Below are 26,226 nucleotides of genomic sequence, written 5' to 3'. Positions count from 1 at the left end.
CTCGTTTGTAGCCATTCACCACGTGCCCAATGCCGGCACGCATCTTTTGCCTCGAGGGGATTCCTCCCCGTCCTGCCACTTTGGAGTTTCCCTCCTCCTTTCCCCCCTCTCCCCTTCCGTCTGCGGGAAGGCCTACCCGACGCCTCGGAGCGAAAGAGCCCCGCTTCGGATTAAGGCCCGCTCGCGCGGCTGCTCTGATCTCCGCCCCGCCAGGCTGGGCCTGGCCGCTGCAGGGGATTTAGCCTTCGCAGCAGCGCCAGCGATGCCGCCGCCTGACCCAGCCACCCCGTGACTCTCTGCATTCAGCTCGGCGGGAGAAACATGAAGCAAAAAGCCTCCTGAAGCGGCGAGAGGAGGCTGCTTTGGGTGCTTGGCTGCCGTCGGGCCCGCTGCTCCTCATGGCCTCTCCGAGGCTGGAGACCTTCTGCTGCCCCAACCGGGACGCGGCTTCGCAGCTGCTGCTCGCTTTCCAGCCGCAGGTCTTCTGCGGGGTTTGCCTGGGCAGCGCCTCGGCCGGCCTGGCGCTCAGCGCCCTGCAGCTGCTGCCCAAGAGGGGCCAAGGCGCCAGGAAGGTGCCCAAGGCGGCGGCGTCCTCGTCCTCCACCATCCTGCTCCTCATCTCCGCCTGCGACATGCTGGGCGCTTTAGGTAAGGCGGCCACGCGCTGCTGGCCAGGGTCGCCCCCTGCTTGCTTTGCAAGGAGACCTCTTCACCGCGTGGTGGGGGTTTTTGCTGGGGGGGGGAGAGAAAGGGCGACGGACGACTTTTGCATTGGCAACCTGTCGCTTGGGGCATCAATAGGGTTGCAGACTTGGAGGGATGGTATATATATATAACACCAGGGAGAAAATTAATGCAATTGATGTTAACTTATAGGAAAAAAACAGTGGGGTGTTAACAGTCATTTGTTAATTGCATAGCAATATCTTAATGGAAGAAATAGTGCATGTATTTGAAAAAAATACTTTACATATTTTTAGATGTACACTAAGATGGCTTTAAATGTCATAAATGCAGCAAACTAGGACTCAAACCAATGAATTCAAGCAACAAGAAAGGGGATTCCAACTTAATATCGGGAACTTTCTGACAGTAAAAGCTGTTGGACAGTGGAACGGACTCCCACAAGAGATGGTAGACTCTCCTTCCTTGGAGGTTTCTAAGCAGAGGTTGGAGGGCCATCTGTCATGGATGCTTTAGCTGAGATTCCTCCATTGCAGGGGGTTGGACTAGATGACCCTTGGAGTTCCTTCCAAGTATACAATTCTGTGATTCTATGAAATAGACACGATGCTACATTTTCAGCCAAAAAAAAAAAAAAAAGGCATCCAAAGCAGCTAAGCATGAATGAAAAACAATGAAACTGTATAGGACAGGTTAGCTCAGTAGGAAGTTGTGAAAGGGTATAGCTCCCTGTTGAGATTACATTCAGTGGCGAACCCCAGTTGACTTCTGCTTCATGTACTGAGCCTTCTGGGCAGTTGCAGTAATGTACCTGATTTGTCCAAAAGGAATGAACTGCACTGACAGAATAGAAAGAGGTTAATGGTTTAGTTCAGACAATAACATCAAATTGTGGCTTTGCCATTACATCGAAATTGGCAAGCTGTGGTTTGTACTTACCTACCAAATCAGAATTGAAAATCCATTTCAAATAGTAGTTTCCCATTCTGATTTCAGGTTCCATAGTTTTCAAATTCAGTTTTGCACTTTGTGTGAATCCAGTTGCTCTCTTACAGATCGACAGCACTCAGTGCAAAGAAACTTGCATACGGGATTGATACATTTTCACGTTGGGGATAAGAATGGTTGCGGGTGCCGGGGCATTTTTCCGACATCTCAGAACGCTGAGCGGGCTGTGGTGGTCTGGGCGACTGCCTACGGGGCTCATGGTTTCCGTCAGAGTGACCAAGATGACTACTTAAAAGAGCTCTACAAGACAGCCAACAAATACCACTTCCTCCACAGCCTGGTCCTCCTGGCTGTGCCCCACTGCTGCTATCCATGATTTCTGGCAGCATCCTGTCCCTGGGCATGGGGGTGTTCTCTGGTGCCCTGTGTTACCACGCCGTGACAGGCGACCCAGTCCTGACCAAGGCGACCCTTTATGGTGGTTCCCTCCTCATCCTTGGCTGGATCACCATGGCCCCTTGACACCCACATTCCGTCCCCCTCTACCAACGCTGGGGCAGCCAGCCCTTTCCCTCATCCCCCCTCTTAGGATAGCAAGAAGGGAACCTTAGGAGAGGAGAGATCTGCCAAATGTCAGCGTGGGATCCCCTGAGGTCTTTAGCCCGCCCAGAACATGTCTCTATCCTGCATCTTGGAATTCCCTAAATGCTGAATCTCTTTTTAAAAGTCAGGATCCTTTTTTCAAAAATTGCAACCAGATTTGAGTTTGTGATGGAGGAAGAGCTTAGGCCTCGACATGAAATATCTGATAAGTGCTTTCAATTGGTGCTTTTTAACTTAATAAATGATGAGAGTGGTTTAACTTTTAAAAAAGAAAGAAAGAAAAGAAACTTGCGTACTTATACGTTGTCTATATACCATTTTTGCCTTTCCCCTGCCCTACAAATTAAAAATCTCAAAATGATAATTCGAAATGATGGAGTCGAATCCTGCTTGATGACTGGTTATAGTTGCTAAGGCTACAATCCTACCAAGGAGCAAATACCATTGAACTTGATGAGACCTACCTCTGAGCAAATGTGCTTAGGATTGCTCTGTATATGTACTAGCAAAAATGCAGATGAAGAGACTAATGCCCAGTTCACACAAGCTGTGCCCCATTTTCCTAATCCACCACCACCACCTGTAATGTTTGGACTTGTATTTGTAAATACTGTGCATCCTGTATACTGTGTATACTGTAATGCAAAAGTTTGGCTACAGCGTACGTTCTGCTGGAAAATGACACTCTCCTCCTCTCTGCTCCCATCTTCTTTAACGCATAAGTAGCATGATAATAATTCGAGAGCAGGCAGCAAGGCGGATCTAGATAAGAAAGCACAAAGGCAAAAAAGCTAGACCGCAGCAACTTCAGCACCTCAGGCATACCGTAGTAGGATTTGGTTGAAACAGCTGAGCTTTTAATCCCTGAATTGTCTCAATTCATGAATGAAATCCGTAAGTCTGATCACTGGTCACTCACATGACGGCAGTTTGAAGACTGGGAAGGCGAGCATGTGATTCAATAACTCTGGGAACTTCATGCCCTTACCTTTGACTCCTTTCTATGGATGGAGCATGCAGGATCACATAGCATGACAGCACCCATTGCAACAATCCCTTCACTTATCCTGTGAACTGGTATATTTATTATATCACCATACAAAGTTGCTATTATATCACCATACAAAGAGAATGGAAGTCTTGGTCCCCCCTTATAATAATTATTAAGAAGAAGAGCCCTGCTGGATCAAGCCAATACCTTATCTAGTCCAGCCTCCTGGGCTGAGTGGTCAACGTGATGCCCGGGTTTGGGAAAACATTTGCATAAACAAGGTGAACATAGAATTTGCTAGAGTCATAGCACATTAACATGGATTTTCCCTCCTCCTTAGGTGTCATCTTCAGATCAACTGTCTGGTTAGGGTTCCCAGACTTCGTAGCAAACATATCTGTGGTGAATGGGACGGATGTTTGGCCTGCTGCCTTCTGTGTAGGAAGTGCGGTAGGTAGCAGATGTGGCCACGGTCCACGCAAACTGGTTTGTTTATCACATTTGCATTCTGGCTTTCATTTGTGGAGGTCAGGGCAGCCAGTGCTGGGCTTATCGCAAAATCCTGCAAGGTGAGTTAGGCCAAAAGCAAGCGACTGGCTCAAAATCAGCCAGTGGGCGCCATGGCCGAGTGGGAATTCCCACACAGGGATCTCTTATCTAATCCGACAGTCTATGGATCTGTGCCATTAACTGTGTTAGGGAAGAGCGCTAGCAAGGCCTCAAGAGCCTAGATGAAGTGTTTTTAATAACAAACAAGCGACTCTGAACTGGTTCCACGGAAGGCACTCCCAACTGCTGCAAGAACTTTTTAGTCTTTTGGCAAACTGGGATCAGTTGCAGCGAACTTACAAAATGGAAAGCCTCAAAAGTGATACCATAAAATCCTCTTGCCTGAAGTTCTTGAGCATTTCTCCATACCTTTTCAAAATGGTTGAGTCACCTGAGGGGGGGAATCAAATACGTGAGCTGGGGTGGATTTGTGCTTTGGCGTTGGAAGTTGAGATACTGCACTGCCACCGTGACACACCCACTGTGGGAAACCTCCTAGAAAGGCTGGCTGAGCTGCCAATGAATATACGCTAGTGGAATGACTGAAATGGTGTGGAATTGTGGGAAGAAGGTAGGTGGTGCAGGGAAGTAGAACACTTATTGCTGTTTGACTTGTGCTGCCATCAAAGGCTCAACTTTACACCAGCTCCAGATGGACCTGGTGTAATAAATTTCCCTCTTCAATGGGAGGGAAATTTTTAAAACTACCCCCTTGCATCTTCTGCCCAACCCACATTGCCAGTTTAGTTCTGATGTGCTCTCAGTATAGGGCATAAAAAGCAGTGAATTGATAAAAGATAAGTCTGTTTTCTTATAATAAATTTTGAGATTTCTTCCCCAAAATAATGATTTTGTCGTTGAAAAAGCAATCCATCACTTGCAGTCCTGTGCACATTTACCCAGGAGTAAGCCACCTTGAGCACAGTGAATCTTCTAAACAAACATGCATAGGATTATGTTGCATAGTTTCTTCAACTAGTTAGCAGTCTTTGCTTTGAGTAACCAGCATTTTTAAAAAAAGATTAAATAGATCTTTTTGGAATCAGGGCTGAGCAGGGGGAAACCTTTGAGTTTGCAAGAAGCATGATTTTTAACTGTGGCTTTTCTGCAGGTAAACTCAGCAATTGCCACTGGGGATAATGACTAATTAAGAGAGGAGACAAATAACTGAAAGCTCAATGGAGCCTAAACACCCAGAACTCCAGGAGCTGAAGAGAAAGTAAAGGTGGAATAATAAAGGTTGCTGGACCAATTTAAAGAGGAAAGAATGCAGCAGAATTCCAGCTCTTGCAAGGAAGAATGTTAGAACTTGTAAACACAGACATGAAAGATCACTTATCTAAGGTCTAGTTGTGGGAAAAAATGTGAATTATCTACAGATAAATGCCATGGAATTAGCTTGATTGAAACCTGCACATTCCATGTTTCCATTTCACGAGGAATATATGCTGCAGAGTTTACAATGTGGATAATCCTTTTCTCACAGCGTTTTTCTCCCCTTTTTGGTGCAGCAAGAAATAGCCACTCCTTATCAAAGTGATTCATGTAATAATATTTTATTCCATACAAAATGCCGTACTTTAGATAGGCAGGTTCCTCATGCATATTCCTAGTGGGATGAGAACCAAGTATGCCTGTTCCAGTTGATGCATTTTTACATCAGGGCCGCTCTTGTCTTTAAGCTAGGGCAAAGATGGGGTACCTGTAGCCCTCTGGATGGCATTGGACTCCAATACCCATCAACCCTGGACAGCATTGCTAATGGTCTGGGATGATGGGAGGTGTGGTTCTGGAAGATCCGGAGGGCCACGGGTTCTCCATCCCTGATTGGATGGGTTCCCCATCCACCCATTGGATCGATACCTTTCTCTTGGTGACCCACACTTTTGCTGTCAGAGTGAGAGCCCAGTACTCTGAATTTGGCTGTGCAGATAGACAGCAGCCATTTCTGAAGCTGTGGCTAGTTTCTCTAGCTACTGCCATTGCATGCATTTATGTGCTGATTTCATTTCTACCCCATACACATTGGCTTGCTCTCCATGTGACACTGGCAGTATAGCGGGAATGGTGAGAACCAACCTCAGAAAGCCTTGCTTTACTTGCAGCATTTGACAAGCCTTTTCTGTTATCAGATGTCCTTTCCTAGGGGAGGGAGAGTCTGAAGTCAAATTACGTTTTACATGTGTAACATTTGTGGGAGGCAACTGATCAAATCGTACGCACAAGAACCGAGCCTACGGCTAATACTGGCACTCAGTGACTTTGACGTACACATATTTGGATGTAACTTTTCAAGTTTAAGTGTCCCGTTAAGTTGTCTGTTACTCTCTGCAGCTATGAAATACAAATTCCTCCTCTTTTTTTCCCTCCCCCCCCCCCACAGATGTGGATCCAACTCTTGTACAGTGCTGGCTTTTGGTGGCTGTTTTGTTATGCTGTAGATTCCTACTTGGTTGTTAGAAGATCGGCAGGGATGAGGTAATAACGTTAAATAAAACCACACTTCAAAAATAGGGCAATATTTTCAGCATTTATGTTTTTGTTCATGCCTCAATATGGATGAAAGCTTGCCTAACACTAGCCTGGGTTTACCGCATGAGTCATGACTACCTTTGAATATTCTTTGCTAGCAACTCCAATGACTTTTGCTCTCCTCAGTATTCCTGCAGTGTGTTGATTTCTTCATTAAAGTTTCCCAAACGTCAGTTGTTTGTAGTTAATACACACACGCACATAGCATTCCAAGAGCTGAGCTGCAAGATTTGAGTCAAAATCCTTACCAAACCTCATAACTAATTTGTTTCCCAAACCGTTGACATCACCGTTAAAAGGGAGGAACGCATGATGTGTGTAATGCTGAAGCAATTTCTGACGTCTAAACCTTTGGCTTTCCATGTATTTCTAGTACAATTGTGTTGTATCACATGATGACGTGGGGCCTGGCGATCCTGCTGTGCGTGGAGGGAATTGCGATGCTATACTACCCTTCAGTTTCTAGGTAACCTTTAAGTTGTTTAGCTTTACTTCTATGATTCACACAATGTTTTAATGAATTCAGTTGGACATGGCAGATGGCGTAGGTTTGTCAGGTACAGGCAGTTGCTTAGGCCTAGGCTTATTAAGGAGTCCACCAGCTGAAAGCCAGCTCTGCAACCTCGGCTCTCAGTTGGTGTGAAGTCCATGTGCATCTGGGGAGATGAGCTCAGTAACGTGGACCAAGTTGTAGCTGGAAGGCATGTGGCGCAGACACCTTTCAGAAGCCAAACAGGCCTGGTTCTGGTTATATGGATGGGAGATTTCTTAGGGACTCTGCCTACACTGTCTTTGCAATGCATGTGAAGAATAATTGAATAAAACTTTTGCTTTAATATCGGAGCTGGCTAAATTAAAACCTTGAGGGTCCAAACCAGATGTTCTGAGGTAAATACTGTATTTTTCCGTGTATAAGACAAGCTTTTTTGACCCAAAAATGAGGTTCAAAATTTAGGCTCGTTTTAAACACGGGTAGTGCTGAGGGGGGATGCGCAAATTGTTTTCTGGCGTGAGCCCGAGATTGTAAGCGGCGATTGGCCGCTTGATTGGGGGTTTTTTGGGGGGGGGGTTGCCGAAAATTGCTCACCCACCAGAACGCAGCACACATCTTGCATCGCAGAAACCACCTATCAGCTCCCCGATCACTGGCAGCAGCCACCAATCACGCTCCCGCTTGCTGCGACAAGGCTAGCTGTCTATTGGCTGCCGCAGCGGCAAACAGAAGGGCTAATGGTGGCGATCAGGCAGCTGCGACGCGAGTGGTTGTGTGCTGTGTTCCGGCGGGTGAGCAATTTTTGGGATTCCCCCCCCCCACAACAAACAAGCCGCCAATGCTGAAAATCGCTCAAGCCTGAGATTGTAAGCGGCAATTGTAAGTGACGCGAGCGGTTGTGTGCTGCGTTCTGGCGGGTGAGCGATTTTTGGCATTTCCCTCAAATAATCCTCCCCCAAAGCTCAATCCCTCCTATTTTCTAAATTTTGAGGCCCCCAAAATAGGGGACGTCTTATAGATGGAAGAATACGGTACAGTGGGGTTTTTTGTGCTGTAATGTAAAAGTGGAAGTAGTAAAAGCTATCATACTGTCTGAACATGGGACAGACATAGATATACATGTAGATGTTCACAGCACAATTATTCCCCTGTGTTTCTGCTAGGCAGGAAGCCCATTGGGAATCCTGAGTGAGGACCTGAGTGAGGGAGCTCTAATCTTGGAGGAAGCAAATGAGAAATAAAATCTGTTCATTGCCCATTTTTCTTCTCACCCCTTCAGTTGCGAAAATGGTCTGGAGCATGCGATTCCACATTACGTCACGACCTATGTTCCATTGGTGCTTGTTCTGGTGGCGAACCCAGTCCTTTTCAGCAGGACAGTCACCGCTGGTAAGATTCCAAATGGCAATCGGAATTTGCACGTGTGAATGAAAAACAGATCATGGTTCCTTTTTTAAACAAGGGACACAGGTAATCAGAAGGAGAGATTTGAGAACTTCTATGAATCAAAAGGTGGCTTCCTGGATAGATTACACTTACCTCCGTACCCAGAAACTTTCAGAAAACTTTCTGAGGGATTCATCATCATGCTAAGATGATCATTCTGCCAGGGCAAGCATTTTGGAAGGCCAGATGGAGTAACCCCCCTCCCGCTATGTGCTCTTCCAAAGGATCTCCCAACCCCCCAAAATGAGCCAATTTCAGGGGGTATGCAGAGGAGGAGAAGTAGAAGTCCGTGCCCAGGGCTTCAGCTCACAGGACTCAATAGTTAAATTCTGCCCATTATTTTATCTTCCCCAGAGGGAACCTGGTACTCTCCAGATGTTGTTGGACTGCAGCTTTCATCATCTCTGACCATTGGCCATGCTGGCTTCTGCTGGTGGGTTTTGGTTCTGACAACATCTGGGGGGCCATGGTTTTTTTTAAAAACAGACCTACCATATACTTCTGCCTGGCTATTACTGTTGCTGCAACAGATTACATTAGTGACGTTAAAGTTTGCGCCCAACTATCCTGTGTAAACCCTTTTGAAACCAGTAGCATTTTAATGGGGCTTGGACAAGAGAAACAACCTAGTGGGACGTGCCATTGATTTTCACTGCTGACCTTAAAATCGCTGGGCATTATCTCACGGTGTGTCCAATGCATTTTTTTTCTCCTTTCCAGTTGCATCCTTACTGAAGGGACGGCAAGGGATCTATACAGAGAATGAAAGACGCCTGGGGACAGAGATCAAAGTTCGCTTTTTCAAAATCATGCTGGTGGTCGTTATTTGGTAAGACACATTTTCGCCCTCCTGCTTAATGGAACAGTTTCTTTTAACGATATTGAGTGGGCAAATGCGTAGGCTGATGTTGCATCAGCTCCACATTTTAAAAAGTCAAGTTTCGTTTATCTGAAATTTTGACCCAGGTAGGGTGAAGGGAGGAAATTTAGAAACTAATCAAATGTACAAAGTTACATTTCTGTTCGTTGCTGTGCCCACTTGTTGGCATGTGTGCCTCCCCCAAAAGTTGCCGAGAAGAGAATGTGACCCTCAAGACGAAGGTTTTCCATCCCTGCCCTTTATATGTTGCTGCTGCTACTTATAATTTTCCTCTTTATGGTGCCTACAGCAGTGAGGGTTCTCTCCCTCCTCCTCCTTCTACACCACAGCCCAGTATACTATGGTATGAATCCAAATAACCAAAATTAAATTCCGCAACTGACAAGCCTACAGGAGAGTGGCATGTTAAAATTTCGTTTTCAATTGGTTTCTCTGCCTCAGGCTGCACAAAGGGATTCCAAGGCAGGGAGATTTTGTACATGCATTCATCTTCTTTTATACTACCGGCTTTGAAAATTAGCATTCAAAGCGAATTCTCCAAGCTCTTTCTGCAAATGAGTACAGCTATGCTTTGAAAACAAAGGACATGCATCAAGTGATCTATATCTCTGCCTTCTTCTCTTGGTGCCTGTTATCAGCTGGTCATCGAATATCATCAATGAAGGCCTCCTGTTCTACCTGGAAATGCAACCAGATATTAACGGAAGCCCCTTGAAACACGTCCGGAACGCTGCACTGATCACGTGGATCATAATGGTAAGGGCTTAGCAATGTTTTTTAGGGCTTCCTAAACGAGTGTCATTGGCAAGGTGGCCATCCAACAGGAAAGGAGTCCCCAGAGACCTGCAGGGTGGGGCAGGGACAGAATTATCCTGAGGATAGTGCAGGAAGTGATGAATTTGGAAGTTCACTGGATAGACAGAAGTGCCAACCACTTTATTTTTCTTTTCTTTTGGCTGCAGGTGTCTACAACACAGGTAGTAATTAACTGTCAGGAGAACGTTTTGAATTGCTTGTGTACTTTTTTTTATTCATACAGGCTTGTTGATAATGATCAATACCAGGTTACTGAGTCATGGCAGAGTTGGTTTCTAATCAGCCCTGTCACTTTCTCCTGAAGTCTCAGCATCTCTCTCTCCTCACCTGGAGCAATCCTTGTCCTTCTCTTGCCTAGTGTTACTTTTCATCATTGGCTTCCTGTTCCTACTTCCACTGTCTCTCTCTTCCCTCAACATAGCAGAGCTTCCATTACTTTCTTTGCTCTTTAGAGCCCTTTATGTCATTCATTTCCTTGTACGGCTGTGAAATTACATGCTTTTGTCTGCCTTCTCCCCCTTTTTTAATTTTTTTGCCCAGTATCTCGTGTTTAACTTCCTTCTTTCTTCCTCTCTCTTCCCCACAACACAGCAGTGTGACTTTGCTGGAAATCTCATGACCACTCTAGCATGCTGCCCTATTTTTGTCCTAGGGAGTGCTGTGTGTCTCTTTGCCCACATGTGTAGTAGTAATAATAATAATACTAATAATAATAAGCAAACATATGCAGACTCCAGGGTTTCAGGCAGAGGGGAATTCTGGAGATACAAGATTGAACTTGGGACTTTCTGCATGGAAAGCAGATGCTCTAGCACTGAGCTACAGTGCCGTCCCATAATAATTATTCTTATGTCTGAAATCAGCCCTACTGAGTTGAGTGAGCTTTACTTCCAGGCAAGTGTGCATATGTAGCTTCACAGCCGGGGTTGCTTTTTTTTTTTAGTTTTGCCTTCCTGCTAATCAGTAACTAATACTTCCTCACACCAACAAATGCATAGAATGCTAGATGACTGGCTGAAGGGGGCAACCTTGAATGCTCCTTCAAAACAATCCTTAATGCATTCGTATCTTGGTTTTCAAACGCCTTGGGACTCGAATGTTTTGGCTCCCGAAAACCGGAAGTGATAGTTCTGGTTTTCGAATGCTCTTTGGAACCCGAACGTCCGACCTGGCTTCCGACTGGCTGCAGGAGCTTCCTGCAGCCAATCAGAAGCTGTGCCTTGGTTTCCGAACGTTTTGGAAGTCGAACGGACTTCTGGAATGGATTCTGTTCGACTTCCGAGTTACCACTGTACATACCTTTTGTTTCCAACATGCAATAACGCCAAGTTCAGCGAAGGAGCACTTTTGCATGTCCTGACTCGCTCTCAGGTACGCTGGTGAGACACGCAGGCTCCTCCCAGTCGCAGTGTCTTCACTGGAACTTCTGCTGTGGGAGAGTCTCCTTCACCTCCACTCCTCATCCTAGCCCATCTCCATTTGAAAATGCTTCTATTATCAGGTACCTATATGCAGAGCAGAGTCGCCACTACAGATGTCTGTTCCCCTCAGCGCATGGATGGTTCAGTCAGTGTAGCTCCACCATCTCCCCCATGTGCAAGAGGGAAATGTCCAAACAGTGCTGGGAGAGTCTTTAGGTATTATTCTTGTTCCATCTTCTTCGTTTAGGCAGGAGCCGGAAGAGAAGCCCCCCTTCCTAAAGCAAAGGCTGAAGGTGGCTGTGCTGCACACCTGGGGATTGCTCAGAGAAATTATACTTTTATTTCCGTAGTAAGTGAAGGGGACAAGAGTTATCATTAATTTCCCCAGGAGTTTTGCCAAACTCCTCTCTCAAACTTAATCCGTTCCGGAAGTCTGTTCCAAAACCAAAGCATTCCAAAACCAAGGCGCGCATGGATTAATCCATTCCAGACTTTTAAAAACAACCCCTAACACAGCAATTTAACATGAATTTTACTATCTGATGAGACCATCGATCCATAAAATGAAAGCAATAATCAATGTACTGCAGTCACACAATCAGTAGCTGAACTGGGTTCCACACAGTCACAAAAACAAAACAAAAAAGCTGAAAAAACTAAAATGCAAAATAAATAGCAAAAACAGACACCTCAGAATAACACTCAAAATTGAAGTGTGGGGTCGGAAGTGTAACACTCAAAACGGAGCACGTTCGGCTTCTGAAAATTTTTCACAAACCGTAACACTTACTTCCAGGTTTTCAGTGCTCTAAGTTGTTCAAGTACCAAGGCGTTTGAGAACCAAGTACCGCTGTATGCTGCCTTGGGAGGTTCTCATACTGAAATGTGATGTGTAAATAATTAAAACTGAATGAATTCTTTGAAAAGGACCATGGTTCTTTATTACCCATGGCCATGTTGATTCTTGCCCTGCTTTTTGGTCCTTTAGGGAGTACTGAATCCAATGCAAGGCTTCCTTTTTACACTGGCTTTCTATGGATGGACGGGCTGGAAGTTGGACCTGCGCTGGAGAAAAAGCGAAATACCATGGGAATCGATGTCCACGTCAACAGCTGCTGAAAATGCTTACGGCTTGCCAAGTGGAAATTCTGTGAATTTCCCCGACTCAAAGAACACGACAGTGGAGCCAAACCACCAGGCGGATGAAACCTTAAGCATGCTGTCTGAAGGTAACCTTGGCAGTGATGAGAGGCCACCTAGGAACTCTCCTGTCTACCAGGGCTGGTAACTTGTACCACCTCAGGGCTGCTTCACCCTTGCACTCCTCTTGTTGGAGGACATGCATGTTACATAGATCATATTTCAACACTGTTGATTCACCTATTCAGCTGCCAGCCAACACAAAGTGGAATTAAGAGGTGTACATGAATGTGTGATCTGGAGAATGTGCGATTGTGAATGAGAGTTCATCCTTCCCCTTGCTCACCAGTACCTCACTTTTTTTTCTTGTACTATCTTTCCACTCATCAAGACTCCCTTGCTAGAGAGAGAAGCAATGTGGGAGTTAAAAAAAAAAGAGAGAAGTCAACTTTTTGACAAACAGCACACAAGAATACCGCTGTCAGAAGGTTCCTATGATGTTCAGAACTTATTAGCTTTGTAGTTTCTTTTGGCATACTTTGTTTTCTTGTCTCCTGTAACTTGTATATCTTACGGTACATGATTTTGTTTAATAAATATATTACAGAATCCTGTAACCCTAGTGGCTTTCCTGGTTAGCTGAGATTGCAACGTTGCTGTGTTTTATTAGAAATACCTCCAGCATTGTAGTCTGAGCCTCAGTTTTGGCCTTTCCCTTGTAGCAAGCAGAAGAGTTTGCTTTCTTGAGCCAACTTTGGCATTTATTCTTTTCCCAACAAGGGAAAACGTTTTTATATTACTGCACTCAACCCTGTTCTGTGCTTCTTGACATGCTTTTGCACCATTGTGAAGATGTCTGTTGACATAGTTGGCTTGCACAAAGCCTAGCACCTTCTCAGGGAAGAGAGCTACAGCAGCATGAAAAGGAACGCCCGATATTCGGATTCAAAATATTACGTCAGAAACACATGCAATTTACTCTTCTAGCCGGATTTGTATTGGGGATCTTCCAGTCAACGTTTAGCTACGTATTCTGTGCAGTTTGAATGCTATATTTCCTTTGGCTGTTCCACTGTCAACTCTGTTTAAGCAGAACTAAAGAAACCCAAAACACTCTGCGATGGCTGCAGTGGGGGGTCAGTGCTGCTTTAAGGCAAGACTTGCAGGCCTGATTTGCCTAGGGGCTGGTTCAAACTTTCCCCTGAGGTTGGACTCCTTGAGACCTCGCTATTGTAAGTCTGTCTTCCCAAGTGCCTGTCTCAGCCTTTCTCCCTTAAAAGGAAGGGGGTGGTAGATGCATAAATGGCTATAAACACACATCCTAAGTTGTGTCACCACACAAGGTGGAAGTCAAACACAGCTGCTGAACCTGAACCCTGTTTGTGTGGCACAGGACACCTTGCCTGTGGTAGATCTCATAGTTCTAGAATCCCTCCCATTCTCTGTTTCAAGGTACACGATTAGCAGGGCTAGAAAAGGCATCCTGCTTCAAGGGGTTTTTTTTGCACACAAGAGTATAGAACAGCCTTTCCGCATGTGGTGCCTTCCACATGCTTTGAGCCATGCCTCCCATGGGCCCCAGCCAGTGGTTCGGGATGATGGGAGGTACAGTCCCAAACATCAGGAGGACATCAGGTGGGGCAAGGTGAGAGCCGATCATTCTGTAGATACAGTGTGAGAGTTGTAGCTGTACACCTACCTAATCTCTCCTTAGCAGCCTTTTGCTGCTGATGTAGCACTAGTTCTGGAAGGTGGTTAACATTTAGAAAATAAAACATCCAAACCCTTAAGATGCTATTTCGCCATCCTTTTTAACAAAGGAAAAGAACAACCACCCACTTGTGTTTTTTTAAATGTGTCGTTCCATTCCCTCGCTCCATCACATGAACGTTAGAACATAATCATGCCTTTCTGTTTACAGAGCCAAAGGCCTGGCCTTGTGGGTCAAGATTTCTTAAACAGAAACTGCCAGGCACACGAGAGATCCGGCATCCAACTGAGCAATGCAAACCCTTAACATTTAACTAAGCAAACAAACCCAATGAACCCCACTGTGAAATGTGCCAAAGGTGGCTGGTCTTTGTGATGTCAGCTAGTTGTGCACAGGATTGGGGATGGGGACAAGACAAGCACAAGGCTTATGACGCCCCTACTTGTTTTTCTAATCTTATTTCTGACTGGCCATGCCAGATGCAGTATGCTTCTGAATGCCAGTTGTTGCAAACTGCGTAAGGGAAGAGTGCTCTTGTGTTTGGGTGCTGCTGGTGAGTTTTGCACAAGCATCTTAGGTGGCCACTGGATGCTGGACTAGATGGGCCATTGGCCCAATTCCAACAGGTGCTTATTACGTACCTTCTAACCTGGGCTATGTTATATGTGAGCTATATTAATGTGGCTTGAAATAAACTCTGGCAACAGAAATGGTTTGGAAATTCTTGTACTATCATAGTGGGAGAACATTTAAACAACGTCCGTTCCAATACAGGCCTATGCATGTCTACTCAGAAGTAGGTTTAAAGAAGCAGTTTTGGGGATGCCAGTCATGGGCACTACTACGGTGTGTTTTAAAGCAAAGCCACCTCACCACTTTACAGGAATCCACGGCAGATGTTTTCGCTTGGGTTCAACTCATGTTTAACTGGATCCTCAGATACATCTTGCACATGGCCACTACCCAGATCTAGATAGAAGAAGGGTTCTGCAAGAGAGGTGGGGAACGAGCCGGAAATTCAGTGGACAGAAGGAGACACAGTTTTGATGAGGCAAGAGCCTCCATGGTAATTGTCAGCCACAAGCAATTTTTGTTACACAAAGCTATTCCTTCTTGGAAGAGGGCTTGAAGGCCTGAGCTCACACAGTCCATGGCCACTATGTTCCAGCATCAAATTATGAATGCTTAAAAATAAAATTCACGTCCCATGATTCCTGGCATTCAAGATTTTTTCTGGTCAGGGCAAACTAGGGATTAATCTAATAAAAACATGGCAGGTAAACGAACAGTAGGCCTTGGAAAAAGCAAGCAGAAGGCCTTCATTACCTCCGACAGGACTACAAATGACTCCTGTCTGAAACATTGGAAATCTATCCTAAGTCTACTGAACTGGATGGGAGCAATGACTCAATATAATTATATTATCAGCGCTATTTTTCTAGAAAAAGAGGTGCTGGAATTTCTCTTACAATGGCAATGGCACCCACCCGGGAGGTGCCAGAACTGAGTCCCGGCTGAACTTCATTAGACCCCACCTTTTCCCCTGACAGGGACTCAAGGCAGCTTACAGATAAAATAAGAACAGCTAAAAATGAGGGAATCATTTAAAAAACACCTAAATATCAATAGAATTGTGTGTGTGTGTACATATTATTCAAAACATACAGATAATTACAGTAAGAACTCCATGGCACTAGCCCTCTCATTAAAAGCAGTTCCCAAAAGCTTGTTGGAATAAGGTGGTCTTCACCTGCGAACAAAAGGACAAGGAGGGAGCCAGCCTAACATCTCTAGGGAGTTCCACAGTCCGGGAGCAGCCACCAGAAAGGCCCTCACCCTCACCTACCAAGCATGCAGCTGCCTGTGTTCCTAAGGCACACACAGTTCAGATACATATCCCAGTTCAAATTTCTTTGATACTTAAAGAGACAGCTAGAGTACTATAATTCAGTACAGGCCCCTCTCTAGTCGCAAGAACAAAGACTTGATATGTCAGCATCTGCTATTAATAACGAGCAACAGAACATACTTGGTCTTCTCTCTGGCTCAGAAGAAAGGGCTTTGTTAAAAGAAAGCAGATCCACACCCCCCCTTGGTCCATTAGTGCCTGGATTGAGACGTGCTGAAGCGTGGGTTAGAAAAGTTATAAACCAAATATTGTGCTAGAAGTGGAGAGAGAGAAAACAGACACACACTCCTATGGGGCATGGGAGACAAGCCTCACAACAGGCTCACAGGCAGTTTGTTGCTAGTCTCTGGCTTGTTCGCATCAGTTTTGATTGAACTTCAAGTTGATATTGGGGAGATATTTTTAGAGGCCTTTAGTTAGAATGTCACCCCCCATACATTTTTAAAAATTGTGCAAAACTCTGCTCACCTTTGCCCTAAGCTTGCTGTCGCACTCAGTCTCATAAAAATATATCTTCTACTAAACATTTCATAGGGGCTACAGATTCAGAACTATTGATGGCAATGAGCAGCAAATACGTTCAGCCATCAACTCTCAGTGTGACCAGGGAAAACATCAAACACTTCTATGCAGCAGCTGCTTTGGCATTAAAAGAAAAAAAATGAATGGAAGCCTTTCAGGCATAAGAGCTCAACTAAATTCTGTATTTTCTGTGGAAATGTCACAAGCTTTATTCCCGGTCATGAGGTCTTTCCTAGTTTTAACATCTTTGCTCAAGCCACCAACAATTCTTTCTCCAGACTTCCTGACTCCTACACCTGATAAGCTACCCAACATCTCCCTAATGCCTCATGGAACAACACAATTGTCTTGAAAATACCGTTTCTATAATACAATACATAGCAGACCGCACTAAAGCAAAAGTCACTGTGCCTCCATAGACTTCCAGTCAAAATACTCTGTGGTTTGACACACTTATACAGCGAAATTCCTGCTCTGTAGGGTTAAATGCAAGTTTCGTGCTGTAAGTTTCCTTCATTTTATTTTTTTAGTCAGCAAGAGACAGACCAGTTTCTTCAGCCATCCCTCTCCCTCTCTGAATGTAATGAGAGATCTCTCTCTCTTTTTGTCTCGCTAGGTTCTGATGCTAGCACAATTGAAATCCATATCTCAAGTGGAGCCCATGAATTAGATGGTAATGATGCTGATGTTGAATAATTGGAAACGGTCTGTGGAGAGGAGCTGGACGACACCCTGACACACACACACACACACACACACACACACACACACACCCTCCAAAAAAAGTCTAGCATGGAGTGACAAGCAAGTCTTCCTCCTTTGAAATTCAGATTTGCCACCACTCTTCTGCCACCATCTCCACCACAAGCCTGATCACGCTTCCCTTGACTGACTTTTGACGGCTTTCTAGTCCTCAGCCTGCAAAAGCACATAACTAATTCTGAACATGAGCCTGAACCATGTTCAGATTCAGTAGCAAGTGTTAAAACATTCCTATCCACAAAACCACCACCGTGCTTTATTTTTGCCTCTAAATGTTGCTGGGATGTGTAAAAGGTCCCAAATGTCATGATATATACACACACAACATGAATACTGAAAAAAGTATCACAAAGCTTTCTTATTTTTACTAATTTTCCTTTGCTTACCTTGGTTAATTCTAACAAGACACCCACAGACCAAATGACACTATTTAATAGACCTTTCAGAGATTGAAAATGTGTTCCTTGCTATTCCTTTCTATCCTTGTGACACACTATAAACTGTTGATTCCTCTTCCAATGGGTCAGTCACCTTGATGTGGGAAAAGGTTTTTGCCATTTCCTGACAATTGCACTGGCCAGACCCTGACACTGAAGTAGTGCCACCAGGTGGCACAGTTCAAAGGTGAGGGGGTCAAAGGGCAGCCCTGTCTACACACTCCTGTTGTGTTTACACACTGAATTGATTTTTGCAGTTAATTTTTTTTAGTTAGAGGAAAATATTTTTATTTTTGGAGATTATACCTTGCTTATAATGACAGCAAAATCAAGCAATGAGCTGCAGGTTTACAAATACCATTGCTGCTCAAACATCATAGAAACAGCTTTCTCGTATTCTGACATAGGGTACTATCCAACTAAGTGAGGCTCAGAGTAGACCTTCTGAAATAAATGGACCCAAGTCAGTCATGGCCATTAAATTCTATGTGTCTACTCCCAAGTAGGACTAGATATATAACCCATCATCTCAAGCACAGCTCATCACTGAAAAGTTTACCTTTTGCATTATTAACTCACCAAATGGTGAATTTCTGCATGTGAATCATTCCCAATGGTACCTTCAGAATTATCAAATCTTGGCTGGTAAATATTATTTGCTCTGTCCCTTTAAAAATGACAAGCTAAGCAGGTCCTGTCAGCCTTTTTGGAGCCTGAACAGCAGCTGTGGGCTATCTCTGGTCCACCAAATGTTCCTCAACTACAATCCCCAACAGCGCCCAAAAGCATGGCCAATGGCCCTGGAAAGTCGAAGGAAGGAAGGGAAGAAGCCACAGTGCACCTAAGGAAATAGGCAAATGTTAATGGCACAGGAAGAATGAGAAACAACTCACACAGAGATTTCTAATATCAAAATATAGCAATTTATTCAAGACACTGAATATGATCTGTTGATTCTCTCCTTGAAACAAACAAACTACAACACACAAGGTGATTTGCTGAAAGAGAGTACGGGTTTGTGTGTATGTGTGTGTGTGTTTATAAGAGGGGAGTGGGTGTACAGACAAAACGGGGTGAGGGGAGATGTTGATTCAACAGAACCCGGGGAAATGCTGAAATGAGAACCAAGCCCGGCTTCAAGTCTGACACAGACAATAAAACTTCAGAAGCCAGAATTCAGACTTAATCAGTGAGTGGCTGAAGTAACAATTCTGCAATTGACAAAGAACCGCATTTTTTTAGAAGGCAAAAAAGAAAACAAGAGAATGAAACAAGGACAAAGTAGAACACCCCCCCCCCCCACAAAAAAACAACCCTTACATTTGACAAAGTGCACTTCACTTGGCTCTAAAGTTAGTTTTTAAAATAAAAAATAAAAATGAAATCTCATATATGTCTTGGGGGACTAATATGCATTGAACCCTAGAAATACTGGGCTTTTTGATGCCCCATATAAGGAACCCAGTGTATACCAAGTTAAAGATGCAGTATCCCTCTCTGCCTGGGAGCTTGCTGGTCAATTCAGGGTGCGAAGTGTCTCCAGAGGCAATTTCTGTAATATGTTAGAAATGTTTGTGGAGAAAGGATTAGCTCTTTCAAAATTCCAAAAGCTATTTGTTGGCTTAAACCAGTCTAATCTTATTACCTCTTACAGTGCAATCCTATGCATGTCTACATTGCTCAGATACAAGTCCCACTCGGTTAAATGGGACTTACTGCTAGTTAAATAGGGGTCGGTTTGCAGCTATTTAATACCTTGGGCAGTTGAGCAGCAGCTTTAAAAAGTAAACCCACTGCATATCTCCCCAACTTAGCAGTATTTGTAAACAGAAATAGTCAGCAAATAACAAAGTTTTCTCTACACTCTGTGAAACACTAGACTTATTACTCATAATAAAAATAAAAACAATTACCCATTTTGAATAAAATGGCAGAATTGGGCATTATTCAATGTGGAAATATTTTCTGCAAGAAATGTGGGATTTTTTTAAAAAAATGTTGAGAGTTATCTGAATATATGACTCAGAAAAGAAGTATCTATTTTTAAAACTCTAACTTTCTGAAATAATGTGGCATAATTGACATCATTAAGACTTGTCAATTAAATTAAAAACATGCAAGATATTTCCCCCCTCTTTAATAAGATTATAATTTACAAGAGAAGCAATGCCTGGTTTCTTTTTTGTTTCTTTGTTTTAGGAAATCGCCTTTCATGAGGAGGAAATAAAAGGGATACTGCATCTTTAAATCTGTATCAGATTCCATTCAAATTGGGTTGTTTTTTTTGTTCTGAATGAGTAACACAATCTGGTCTACATCTGGTAGAGATTTTAAGCTTCTAAAATTGTGTTTTAACATAAAAAATACTTCTCTTTTTTCCAAAAATACACTGGGTTCTTTCTTTTCCTAAAAAGTCATCTTTCTCCTGTAAAAAGCGTTCCCGGCATTGCATTCTTACATAAAGCACTTATTACACAATTTGTTGAAAGTGCCCTTGAGACCCTAAGATCTGAAGCGTGGAAGTATTAAGAGAAAGAAGAAGCTGGGAGAGAGGAGACAAGAGCGGAAGGGGCAGGTGCGGGGGGGGGGGGAGCAGAAAGAAGGGGAGAGAGAAAAAGTCTGTTAAAACTTTTCATTTTGCCCACCTGGCTGCATTTTCTGTGGGCACCAACGGAAAAAAAGCAAAACAAAGCAGACAAACAAAAACATGGGTACAATAAAGAAAGAAAAGAAATTCAGTTCAAACCTACTATGCCTGTGATCCTCAAAGGCTATCATATTCCAGCTGAAAGGGGGGTGGGGAGGGGGAAACCCATTGAACAAATAAAAGTAGTCTAGAAAATAGAAAGTGTTGTGATTACAAAGTCGTGTGTGTCATCAGTACAAACTGGTCTTTGAATGTCCTTTGGGAGAGCAACGGTAGTGTCCAGATTGGAAGGGAAAAAAATACAAGACCACATGGAGGAGGATTCTTTTTCTCTCTCTCTCTCCCCATTTTGGTTTATCAAAGCATTTTGCTTTATAGGTTTTCTTTTTTTTAATTATTATTATCATTTTTGGCACAGCTTTTCCTCTTCTTTTCTGCAGCCATCAGAGCGAGTTCTCAGAGACCCAAACCAAACATTACGGGGTCTTAGCTGGTGGTGGCCTCTTGCTTCCAAAGGCTGAAGGTTCCAGGTGGAAACCATCCCCAACCCCTCCCCCTACGTGATTGTGTCTTAACTCCACGGTGAAGGTTATGGACAAAACATTTTGCAGCCTTCTGCCGCCTGGGAGAGTTGCCTTTGTTGTACACTCTGGGGTCCCCCCCGCCCAGTTTCTGTTTGTTTCCCCCTGTTCTTGCAGTTCTAGAGATGTTAAAAAATAGTTTTGAAGAGTGCTTCTACCCACACATTCAATGCTGGTCCATTTGCAAATTTTCTTCTAAAACATTTACTTTCGCAGGTCTAGAACACAAACCTAGAAGGCAGAGAGAGGTGGAAAATGATCAAAAACATCGTTCGGATATCTTAATATTGTTCACTCGTAATTGCACGGTAGTAATTGTATTTACAATGTTCTGGGCGATCCAGCAGGGAATATTGAACAAGGGAAAGGTATCACAATCGGAAAGGTTCAGTTTGCACAGTCACCCAGTTACAGGTCCTCTCTGCATGCTGGAGAAGAAAATGTATACTCCTAAAACACACACTCATGAGAAGGACCCTCAGCATGTGAAATAATGCAATAATCTTGGGAGTCCATTTGGTCCTTGGAGAACGCATACAACAGAGTAGCAGCATTCTTACATATCACTGCTTCTGCCATCTGTTATAAAACACCATCGAGAGCTTAAGCTAAGACATTAAAGGGGACTTCATGGATCTGTTAAGTCTTCCAGCTACAAAAAGCTCTGCAGGATGTTTCAAAAGGATGAAATCAGACCAAATGGTGTTCCTTGCTCAGAGGACATATGGAGATGTGAGTGCACTTAAATGCCTCTGGATACTGCTCACTAACTCACAGATCTCTCATCTTATCACGGGGGGAGGACAATTTTAACAACGTGGGAACTATGCTCATTTATGGGATAGGAACAATCACTGAAAATGAAGTCTGAAAAGACTCACCGATCCATCTGATGCACTAGCCCCCACTTTGTCTCCTTTAGCATTCCAGCAGACTTCAAATATTCCCCCAGTGCCTCTGTAGCTATGTACTAGAGTTCCGTTCTACAAAAATAATAATAAGCAAATCACCACCACCATCATTATTATTATTATTCAGGCAGCAAATATTTCTTACTCTGCATTGTGTGTGTGTGTTTCCCCGAGGTTTCTAAGAAATACATGCGAATTATGCTTGGATCGAGGGCTCGAAACTTCAGGCCCAAATACAGCCCTATCTGGCCCTTGAGGCTCGACTCTCAGGCTGCACGCACGCACACACACACACACACACACACACACACCCCTGCCCTCTCTTTCCATGCCTCATCTCTCACTGGCTCTTCTCCAGGTCCTCCTGGAGAGGTTTTGCCTTGCTGGAATGTTTCCTTGGGCTGCAACAATGCATTTTGCTTTCCCGGGTGGAGTGTGTGTGCATACCGGTAAACCTCAGGCTTTTGCATGGTTTGAAAGGTAAAGGTAAGAGACAAATCCATTGCCCCACCTACTTCTGCCACAGGCTCCACCCCACCACTGCATAGTTGTCAACTTTTCCCTTTTCTTGCGAGGAATCCAATAATAATAATAATAATAATAATAATAATAATAATAATAATAATAAATTTATTATTTATACCCTGCCCATCTGGCTGGGCTTCCCCAGCCACTCTGGGCAGCTTCCAACCAAATATTAAAATACAGTAATACTTCCCTAAAGTTTCCCTTTAAAAAAGGGAAACATTGACAGCTATGCACCACTGGCATGTGAACTCAGAAGATTACCCCAGAGAGTGTGCTCCCTGGCGCTGCTGTTGACAATGAAAAGGTCAAATCCAGGATATTGGGGACGGGGAGAGTCAGCATAGAAGCGTGCAGGCACAGCACTCATTTCCAGCTTCATAAACTATTGTTACATCTGAACCAGGGCATTATATTCCAAATATATGGAGAATATAATGCCCTGGTTCAGATGCAACTATGGTTTATGAAGCTGGGAATGAGTGCTGTGCCCACATGCTTCTACTTTGCTCTCCCCACTCGTTCATGGTGGAAGAGCAATGGCAGATTTCCCTAGATGAAACATCTTTTCCTAACCCATAATAAATCTGCTTCCTGTCCTTCTTTAGGGGCAGAAATGGATTCTGTCACATAGGGTTCTACATGGATCCGTCCCTGATGTATAACTTTTAGATGGTATCACTGGGTAAGATCATCAGAATCTTCCTAAGAGTTGTGTCAACAAATGCCAAGGACACCCAGGCCTCTTTCTAAGGCTCATAGCTGCTCAAGTGTTTGTTTGTGTGTGTGTGTGTGTGTGTGAGAGAGAGAGAGAGAGAGAGAGAGCGCACACACATAACTTTGTATGCAGAGGCAGCTGTTTCTCTCTCAGCTTTTAACGGAAAGTCGGACGAAGCTGAATCTAGATAAAAGTGGTTGCACTACATTGAACTACTCTTATGGCCAAACTATATAGAGTGGTACCTCGGGTTACATACGCTTCAGGTTACAGACTCCGCTAATCCAGAAATAGTACCTCGGGTTAAGAACTTTGCTTCAGGATGAGAACAGAAATCGTGCGGCGGAAGTAGGAGGCCCCATTAGCTAAAGTGATGCTTCAGGTTAAGAACAGTTTCAGGTTAATAACGGACCTCCGGAACGAATTAAGTACTTAACCTGAGGTACCACTGTACATTATGCCAGTCTTTGCCAACCTGGTGCCCTCCTGATGTTCCGGACCACAACTCCCATCATCCCCAGCTAGCACATGGGAGTTGTAGTCTCAAACACCAGCTGAACACCAGGTTGGCAAAGCTGCACCATGCTCAGTATGTAGCATAGAGCTACACCTCTGTCTTTCGCTCTTTAATTTCAGGTTAAAGAAAGCCCAGTTGCCATAGGCACAGAAGTATGTGAAGACAGAAGGTCCATTCCTTCCCTCCATGCATTGCTATATGGGGTTTTTTGGGGGGTGCAGGGAACAGCTTGTATTAGCACAAAAGAGCACTCTCCCCCCCAGGGGGAAAAACCCCTCATAGCTGTATGGTGGAAGGAATCTATTTTCATCCAGACTGGAGCACCCTTCCTTGCACAATGTGGACATACAGAATACCACATACATCTCCTTCCTTGACAACAACATGTTGATTGTACAACTAGTACTATGAGAATTCTTTATTGTCAATAAAGCTTCATTTTGGTACCGTGGACTGTCTTCCTACAGCTCTATAATCTGAAACATCTGGCCAGTAAAACTGTGAAGAACTGCCTTCTAATTAAGTTTTATAACTTCTGATGTAACAGGGTTGTACTCGGGTGAGCAACCTTGCTCAACAGCGACTGCAATGTCTTGTCCGCTACGGAAAGCAATGCGTCTCTCTCTGGGTGCTTCTGGTGCAACATTGACTCTCATTTTGCCAACTCACTCCCCCCCCCTAAAAAAATTGGAGTAGCTCACACCCACTCCGATTAGATATTTTAATCTTGGGATTAGACTGCACGCACATTTCGCGCGTAGTTAAGAAAAGGATCACAAAACTCTCCAGCACTGTCACAGAATTTCTGATCCCGCTTTGCAATTCTCTCTTCCCACACCTGCCACAACTTGTGCCATAATAAATATGTTTAAAGCTCTTTGTTGTCTTTGGTGCATATAGCAAGGGTAGGGGACCGCATATGCCAGCAGCGGGTGGGGCTGGAGGAAAAAGCAGATAGAGCCACAATTGTGAATTTTTGCTTTGAGCAGGCTAGCTTCTGCACACACCCCTCTCTATCCTCTGTCCAGACACGCGAGAACCATGCTCAGAGTTCAAGGCCACATTCCAGCCAAGCAAAACAGGAGGGTGGACTGTGGGGAAGCTCCCAGAGTCACAATAAAGATAACTGTACGGCTCCGTTTGGCTTCCGGACCTGAAGCTGCCTAACCCTGGCAAACAATATTACAGACAAGCTTTATTTCGGTTAACATTATATCCAAGCCGTTTCCTCATCGCTTGGGCGTGAAATTTCCATACCTGAGTGTTCCATATATGGACACACTTGTCAAAGGATCCACTGGCCAAGTATTTTCCGTCAGGACTAAAAGCTACGCTGTAGACAGGCTCTTGATGTTTGGTTAACATGTGAGTGCAGACTCCTCTTTCGACGTCCCACAACCGAACAGTAGAGTCGAATGAAGCACTGTGGGAGACAGGCGACAGCAGAAGGTTTCACGTTCCGAGCGTTGTCAAGGTTCTATCAAACTTCAGAATGTTTTATTCTCTGTGCAAGTGGTGTGTGGTCAGTAGACTAGGGGGACTAGGTTAGTCCCCTAAGTGTCCCCCTGGCGCCTCCTTCACAAAGCCCAGGAAGCTTCTTCCGGGCTTAGGAAGAAGGCGTGATGCTCACACGTGCGATGTCAACCCCACAACCCCTCCAATCACCCACACAAGCTGGCCCCTCTGGCCCTAACTGTTCGCCTATGAAAAATTTCACAGCACACCACTGCAAGTACCCACACATCATTCTGCATGAGCATGACCAGTGTAAGGTTTTTTAGGCTCCTAGAGAAACATTTAATTTGATCTCAACTCCCCACTTTAACTGCCGATTGTCAGTATTTGAGGGGTTTTTTGGGGGGTGGGGTGGGAGAGAGTAAACTTGGTGTTCCAATCTCAATTTAGCTATGGACTTGACTGGGTGACCCATAACTAACCTACCTCATAAGGTAGGTTATGAGGATAAAAAGAGGAGGACCCATGTACGGACCTCCAAAACACCTTGTAGAAGGTACAAAAAAAGGAAAGGACCCCTGGACGGTTAAGTCCAGTCAAAGGCAACTATGGGGTTGTGGCGCTCCCTTTCAGGCCAAGGGAGCCGGCGTTTATCCACAGATGGCTTTCCAGGTCATGTGGCCAGCATGACTAAACCTCTTCTGGCACAACGAGACACTGACGGAAACCAGAGCGCATGGAAACGCTGTTTACCTTCCTGCAGCAGTGGTACCTATTTATCTACTTGCATTCGTGTGCTTTCGAACTGCTAGGTTAGCAGGAGCTGGGACAGAGCAACGGGAGCTCACTCTGTCATGGGGATTTGAACCGCCGACTTTTTGATCGGCAAGCCCAAGGTTTAGACCACAGCACCACTGGCATCCCTAAGCACCTTGTAGGATGGGTGGGATACAAATGAAAGAATCCCTATATACATAGTTAACAAAACAAAGAAAAACTTTTCTGTTTATTTGAGCATGCGTAACACT

At 44.3% G+C, this 26,226-nt stretch overlaps 2 protein-coding genes across 7 annotated transcripts in view; one reads left to right on the top strand and one right to left on the bottom strand.

The window, feature by feature from the left end:
- Window positions 1-27: 27 nt before the first annotated feature.
- On the top strand, window positions 28-19,139 carry GPR143 (G protein-coupled receptor 143). 3 transcript variants are annotated; one of them, XR_014525803.1, is made up of 10 exons: window positions 28-648; window positions 3,567-3,676; window positions 6,159-6,253; window positions 6,681-6,773; window positions 8,080-8,189; window positions 8,967-9,075; window positions 9,765-9,882; window positions 12,352-12,592; window positions 17,262-18,005; window positions 18,047-19,139. XR_014525803.1 is itself a non-coding variant. In XM_083502040.1 (9 exons), exons 1-9 carry the CDS (start codon window positions 399-401, stop codon window positions 17,339-17,341), a joined length of 1,206 nt encoding a protein of 401 aa, XP_083358166.1. In that variant the 5' UTR covers window positions 28-398; the 3' UTR covers window positions 17,342-19,139. The 3 variants fall into 3 exon arrangements, 2 of the variants coding, with proteins under 2 accessions (XP_083358166.1, XP_083358165.1); XM_083502040.1 differs by having other exon boundaries at window positions 17,262-19,139; XM_083502039.1 differs by lacking the exons at window positions 17,262-18,005; window positions 18,047-19,139 and adding an exon at window positions 14,425-14,839.
- Window positions 18,745-26,226, bottom strand: part of TBL1X (transducin beta like 1 X-linked) — a 129,075-nt gene continuing 121,593 nt past the window's right edge. For all 4 annotated transcript variants that reach the window (XM_083502009.1, XM_083502008.1, XM_083502007.1 and 1 more), the window contains 3 exons: window positions 25,001-25,166; window positions 21,954-22,055; window positions 18,745-21,303 (listed from right to left, as the gene is read on the bottom strand). In XM_083502009.1, the coding sequence (XP_083358135.1) occupies window positions 21,277-21,303; window positions 21,954-22,055; window positions 25,001-25,166 (295 nt within the window). In that variant the 3' untranslated portion in view covers window positions 18,745-21,276. The remainder of the gene's footprint in view (window positions 21,304-21,953; window positions 22,056-25,000; window positions 25,167-26,226) is intronic.

Source organism: Podarcis liolepis (genome assembly GCF_965112155.1).
Source record: "Podarcis liolepis genome assembly, chromosome: 4".
In the NCBI taxonomy this organism is placed as follows: domain Eukaryota; kingdom Metazoa; phylum Chordata; class Lepidosauria; order Squamata; family Lacertidae; genus Podarcis; species Podarcis liolepis.
Note: the sequence above shows the minus strand (reverse complement) of the source record. Positions and strands in the feature narration are given on the sequence as shown.

Coding starts and splice junctions, on each gene's coding strand:
- GPR143 (XM_083502039.1), top strand. CDS start 399: ATGGCCTCTCCGAGGCTGGAGACCTTCTGCTGCCCCAACCGGGACGCG. Junction 8,190..8,966: donor CAGCAGGACAGTCACCGCTG/GTAAGATTCCAA, acceptor TCTCCTTTCCAG/TTGCATCCTTACTGAAGGGA. Junction 9,076..9,764: donor ATGCTGGTGGTCGTTATTTG/GTAAGACACATT, acceptor GCCTGTTATCAG/CTGGTCATCGAATATCATCA.